Consider the following 6,000-nt stretch of genomic DNA (forward strand, 5'->3'; position numbering starts at 1 on the left):
CCTAAGCCAAGTCATCTAACTCTTTTAACCTCAGTTTCCCACCTGTGAAATGGGAAGTCTGTCGTGAGGCTTGAGATAACAATATACCTGGCACATGGTGGGTGTTGGCCAGGCAATGGTAACTATTATTAACCACTAGATCTGATGTTTGTATAAAATATATAACCTACTCAAACTTCGTCACTATGTAAGTGTTACTACTGCCATATATTAAGCTACACTGAATCTTACTTTGCCATCGTTTCCCAGAAAAATATTTAGAATTACCATTCTGAGTCAGCCAACTCTAAGCCTGTTTTCTCACTCTCCCTTGCCTCTCTGATCCACTTCTGAGCTGAAGCTGTCACTCCATCACATCTACCTCCTGTCCCACTGCCACCAACCTCGACCAGACTTTCATCACCTCCCTCCTTCACTGGTACAACCGCTTCCTTAAGGCAACCCCTCCCACACACTGCTGGCCACAGCAATAATCCTATGGCCCCCTGCGTCGGTCTCATCTCTCTGCTCCTTCAAAGGAGACCTTCACTGGCTCGGATGAGACCTTGCAAGGGTCCCCCCGTGCCTAACCGTAACCCACCACCATGGATTCGAGATCTCCCAGCTTCTGGCCCCAGCCCCTCCTTCCTCCTTCCGTCTCACTGTTTCCCCACTTAAGCGAATGCTCCAAAAGGAGACCGCTCTCTAGGCCTTGAAGTTGCGCCTGCTTTTCCACTTCTCACACTTTTCTCACGCTCTTCTCTCCTCCAGGTGCACTCCCTGCCCACTCTCTTTACCAACTGAAATTCTCCAAAGTCCAAGTCAACACCACTTCCTTTATAATAAAGTCTTACTAGTGCCGCCACTACAGATGTTATCTTGTCCCCTTACGGAGCCTCTGAGTCATGGGTACCGCTCCTGTGCGTTATCCGTTTGTATTATAGTACTCATGTACTTATCTTCCTCTGAAGAGCATCTGCTCCCTTCCAGAAGTCTTTGTATTTTCACCTTTGAATCTCCCCGACATCTAACACACAGCAGGTGCTCAGGAAATACTGGCTGAATGAATGAATGAATACATGGACTTGAGGTACTTTGATCCTGTAAGTACAGGGCTGGCTGTCCAGTCTCCTACACAAGTACATGGTCTAAATGCACAGGATGCCAGAGGGCAGAGGGAGGAGCCCCTGATTCTCATGCCAGCTCGGCCATGGTGGACTCCGGGATTTGGGGCAAGTCTTAATTTGTCTCTAAAGTGGAAAAGTGAGGTTTCTGTCCTCAGGACCCCCTTCCACTCTAAAATTAAATGTAAATGCGCCTATTTAACTTCATGCTGAGAAACAGGCTTCTTTTAAAAGTAGTTTAAAGCAAACTTTAAAATAGGTATCAAATAGTGATCACACATACTTCGCTTTGGAAATCAAGAGTTCTGGAGAAATGTAAGCATTACCATTTTATGCACATATTTCTGAGGCTCAGTGACTGTATTTGGCTTCTAATCCTATAAATTCCACACTTTGATCAGCGGAAGATCTAACTGAGGGACTCTGTCACTTGGCCACCAAATTTCACTACAGATTTGTAATTTCTTTTAACTACAGGAATAAGACCAGTGTAATTCTGCCATCATTGAAAACAATACAGCATCTCATACAAGAAAAATCCAAAGTTTAAATTTTCAAAAATAAACATCTTAAATTATCAAGCATGAAACATGTGGCAAACTTTAAAATATCAAGAAAAGCAGCGGAAGAAGGTAGATAAAGTAGTTGCAGATCCCATGCAGGGTAAAACAAAGACACAAAGGACAGGTGGGGGAACGAGGGATAATCGGAGTGAGAAACATCCGGTCCTAAACAGTGACAAGTGTTACTAAATAAAGGACAGACAAAGGCAAGAGGCTGTAGAGTCACTTTCAAAGGAAAAATAAGATTTGGGCTCCGTACACACTCAAATTAGCTTATTTAGGGAAGGGCTAAATACACACATTGATCATTAAAAAAATCACCAATCTGATTCAGCCAATAAAGTGGGAGTTTTAGAAATAAAGGAGTTTAGAGGCAACCAGTCGCTTTCATACTGGTTTTTTAGGGTTTTTTTTTTTTTTTTGGTTTTGTCGCTTTAAAAACAAAACACCTCTATTTAGAAAAACTTTCGGTCAGAAAAGTGCTTTTAAAATCCTTCATCATCATTCACTTAGCAGCGGGCAGTCGAGTCAGAGCTGCCATCCTGCTTCTGCCAAGTGCGTGCCAGGGCCAAACAAATCCTTCCGCACAAGACGCTAAAAACCCTAGGAGAACAGGTGCGGTGCGGGCCCCGACCCTCTCCAGTCAGTCGCCCTTATTTTAAAATGCAGACCTCAGCGTTTGCGGGCTACTGTGTATTGTGACAACGCTTCGTTTCTAAGGGCAAGTAGCACTAGCGCAGGCCGGGACAGGCCTGGGGAAACTCCAGTACCTGGATCCAGAAAGAACGCCGGCCACATGCTGACTCAAGCCCCCAGCCTGCCGCCCCGCGGCCCTGGCAGCTCGACAGCAACGCGCAGAAAAACAACCTCCCTCCAAGTTAGGTCACTTTTCACTAGAGTCTCTTTCCCCTTCCCGGGGAGATGTTAAAACTTGACAGGTTTATCAACAGCCTTTAGGTTGGAAAAACCGAACACAAGAAATGATGCTATACTAGGAGAAAACATCAAGTCTCGCCCAAATTTAACGTTCGGTGAAGCATCCTTATAAACCGGGTATCTTTATGCAGTTCATTAACCCAGATATTAATTACAAATTTACTTCTACAAGAAGCCAAGGGAGTGAAATATTCCATTAACAGCCATGTTTATTGTCAACTTAAAACATAGGGACGCTAAGATAACAGAAGCATATTCAAAGAAAAAGGAACAAAAAAACCACTTGGTTCATAAATGCAGGAAAGAAGCAACCTTGCAAATTCTGACTTGGATTTAAATGTGTGGATTTAAAAGCATGTGCTTTCCAAATACTGCAAGACTGGGAGGGAGAAGTAAAGTTTCAGATTTAAATGGTTGGCCAACTTTTCAAACAAACTTAAAAACCAAAGTGTAAACGAGCAAAAATTTCTCCCTAATGGTTTGGCGTATTTTTTCCTGGAAACCCCCAGGTGCATTTTGTTCATTAAAGAAAGAGCTCCAAGATTGAGACAATTCTTTGCTAGCTCAAAAAGAGAAAATAAATGTTCAAGGTGCTCCGGGAAGATAAAGAAATGAATGAATCGAAGCAGAAAGCAGGCTGCAAGTCGAGTAGTCCGTCCCGGCCCCCAAAACTGCTGGCAAAACAAAAACCCCCTGGAGTGTATTCAGTTTGCTCCTCCCCAGCCTAAGGCCACAAGGCTAGGTCGACAAAGTTCTGGAACTCAGGCCTCTCCCCCCGAAGCCCTACAAGGGAAGGACTTGCAGGGGGCGGGAAAGGGGGGTGAGAGCCGCAAAATTCTCACGGCTCACGTGGGAGAGTCCGGCTCCGGGGACCGGGTAAATGTACGTTCATTATCTTTCTCCACCCGAACCCGATTGACCTCCCCCTCCCCAACCTGGGTTTCCCGGATGATTCGGAGAGGCAGACCCCGCCCTCTTCCCAGGGCGCCCCCAGCATCGCGGGCCGGCCGGGATGGTACGCGGAGCCTCCCCGCCACGGGCCCCTGCCCGCGCTATCCCGCTCAGAGCGCAAGACCCTGCGCCCGCGCTCTGCCACCGAGACACTGAGGCTGTTCCTCGGATGCTTTTTAAAAACCGGGAAACAAAGGGCGCAGGCGCGGGGCCACAGGTGTGCTCGCTGGCGGGGGCTGCCGCGCGGCTAATCCGGGCTGGGGGGACAGGCAGCCGCTCCCGCCGGGAAACTTGGTTTGGGTAGCAGGCGAGGCCGAGGCGGGGCCTTCTCGACCCTCGACCCGCGACCCCGAGCTGCCGGGACGCGCAGCCTCTGCACAAAAGCCCCCGGGTGGCCGAGCAGCCCAGGCGCCGCTGCGGACGTGGTCTCGGGGTGACCACGAGCTTGCGATGAGCCACTAGCCAAAGCCGAGAGCCACGTCCACCCTGGCCACCCGACTGGCCGGAGGCCCCGCTACCCTCGCTGTTTTACTTTTGGTTACAGTTCGAGAGGTTGGGTTTAGTGGTCGCAGCCATGCCCGCCTGACCTCCCACCTGCGGCCCGGGACAAAGGCGAGGCCTCGCTGGGGACAGTCCCGGATACAGCCGGGACCCCCGCCGTCCGCCGCGCCCTGCCTGCACCCTCGCTGGCTGGCCTCGGGCCCCGGCACGCAGGAAGCGAGAAGGGGGGCCCGAGTCCCCGCCGGCAGCGAAGGAGACGCTCCTCTGCGGGTTGGCGCACATGCCCACCCGGTCTGCGCGGTGCGCCGGGACACTCGGTCTTGCCCCAGCGCGAACAGGAAATGCGTGCATGACCTCGGACAAAGAGACTGTCCCCTTTCTGGACCTGAGCTTCCTCGTCGGTCAGAGGTCGACGGTCCCTCCCGGTCCCAGGGTGCTAGGGGAGTGCAGAGACCCCGGCCCACGCACACCGCGCGCTCCGGGTCGGCCCGGTACCCACCAGTAGCCGTCCGAGTTCTGGTCGGTGACCGTGCAGCGCCGGGAGTAGTACATCCTGCTGGTGCCCCCACCACCGCTGCTGCCGCCCCCGCCCCCGCCGCCGGTCATCTCGCAGCGCAGGTCGGGGCCGGAATCGGCGCGGGTCATGCGGCCCAGCGTGTTGATCCGCGGGCTGGAGCCTCCGTTGCAGCTCATGTTGGCTGGCACTCGGAGCGCCGCTCAGCGCCGAGGCGGACGTGAGGGCGGGCCGGCTCGGAGAGAGCGAGGGGCTCCCAGGAGAGGCCCAAACCGGGGACTGGGCTGGGGGCGCAGAAGGATCGCGAGGACGCGCCTCTCCACCGCGGCCGTTCTGGACACTGCGAGCGCGGCACGGCGGGCGGGCGTCGGGCGTCGGGCGCCGAGGACAGCTACGGGCCGGGAGTGGAAGCGGGAGCGAGGGCTGCGGCTCTCAGGGCGGCGAGGACGCAGAGGAGCAGGGCCGTGGCGGGGTGGTGGTGTTGGTCGGCTGGGGCTCGAGTCTCCTCCCCGCTGGCACCCGACGCTGCCGAAGCCACACCTGGCCGGTTTCTTCCCAGGGCGGGGTGCGGCCGCCGCGCCTCCCAGCCCCATAGGGTGTCACCGACTCGCACCGGCCGCCCCTCCCCACCTGCGCCACCGGCCCGCGGCTCCGCCCTCCGCGCCGGGGCCTGAGTAACATGCAAGGGGCGGAGGCCCGGCACCAGCGCGCGGCCGGCCGAGGGGTGGACATGCGCTGGCCGGGGCGTGCGCTCCGCGCGTCGCCGCCGTAGCCAGGAACGCAGGGCCCCAGCTTTTGAGGATTTCTACGGCCCCCGGGTGGAAATAGGCTAAAAAATAAGTCATTCGATTGGACAGTTACTTATTAAACTTTTACTTCTGCTTATCCCTGAAAACGGTGCCAGCCAAGCTTTGGCTAGAAACAGTTGAGGAGAGAATGCTTAGATGATGAGGTTTTGTTCGGAGACTCTTTTTGAATTTTCTTTTATTCCAGTAATTCAGAAGATTGCCTCAGAAGTATGTTTTCCGACGTGTAAAACGATTTTTACCCAGAACCACCGCTTTCTGGAGAAGTCTTCACCGTAAATAACTAATTTCTTTAGCATGAAGATAAAGAGGAATCCACTACGGTCAGTTCCCATAGGGTACCATGAAACTATAAATTGCAGTGTCTTTTATTTTACCTGGTGTCGGTCAGTCATTTTAAACGAGAAATGGCAAAGACTTCCACCCCAGACCGCTTCCAAATTTTATTTAAAAACCTTGGGGGCCTCCCTGGTGGCGCAGTGGTTGGGAGTCCGCCTGCTGATGCGGGGGACGCGGGTTCGTGCCCCGGTCCGGGAGGACCCCGCGTGCCGCGGAGCGGCTGGGCCTGTCGGCCATGGCCGCTGGGCCTGCGCGTCCGGAGCCTGTGCTCCGCGGCGGTGAAGAGG

The 6,000-nt window shown here is 53.7% G+C and overlaps 1 protein-coding gene across 2 annotated transcripts in view; it reads right to left on the bottom strand.

The window, feature by feature from the left end:
• DSP (desmoplakin) overlaps nt 1–4,871 on the bottom strand; it is a 41,972-nt gene extending 37,101 nt beyond the window's left edge. The window contains exon 1 of one of the 2 annotated variants that reach the window (XM_024738850.1): nt 4,554–4,871. In XM_024738850.1, coding sequence (XP_024594618.1) covers nt 4,554–4,747 — 194 coding nt within the window. In that variant the 5' untranslated portion in view covers nt 4,748–4,871. The remainder of the gene's footprint in view (nt 1–4,553) is intronic. The other variant, XM_024738857.1, reaches the window with a different exon arrangement.
• Between the last annotated feature and the right edge of the window lie 1,129 nt (nt 4,872–6,000).

This window comes from Neophocaena asiaeorientalis, unplaced genomic scaffold (assembly GCF_003031525.2).
Source record: "Neophocaena asiaeorientalis asiaeorientalis breed wild unplaced genomic scaffold, Neophocaena_asiaeorientalis_V1.1 scaffold307, whole genome shotgun sequence".
In the NCBI taxonomy this organism is placed as follows: domain Eukaryota; kingdom Metazoa; phylum Chordata; class Mammalia; order Artiodactyla; family Phocoenidae; genus Neophocaena; species Neophocaena asiaeorientalis.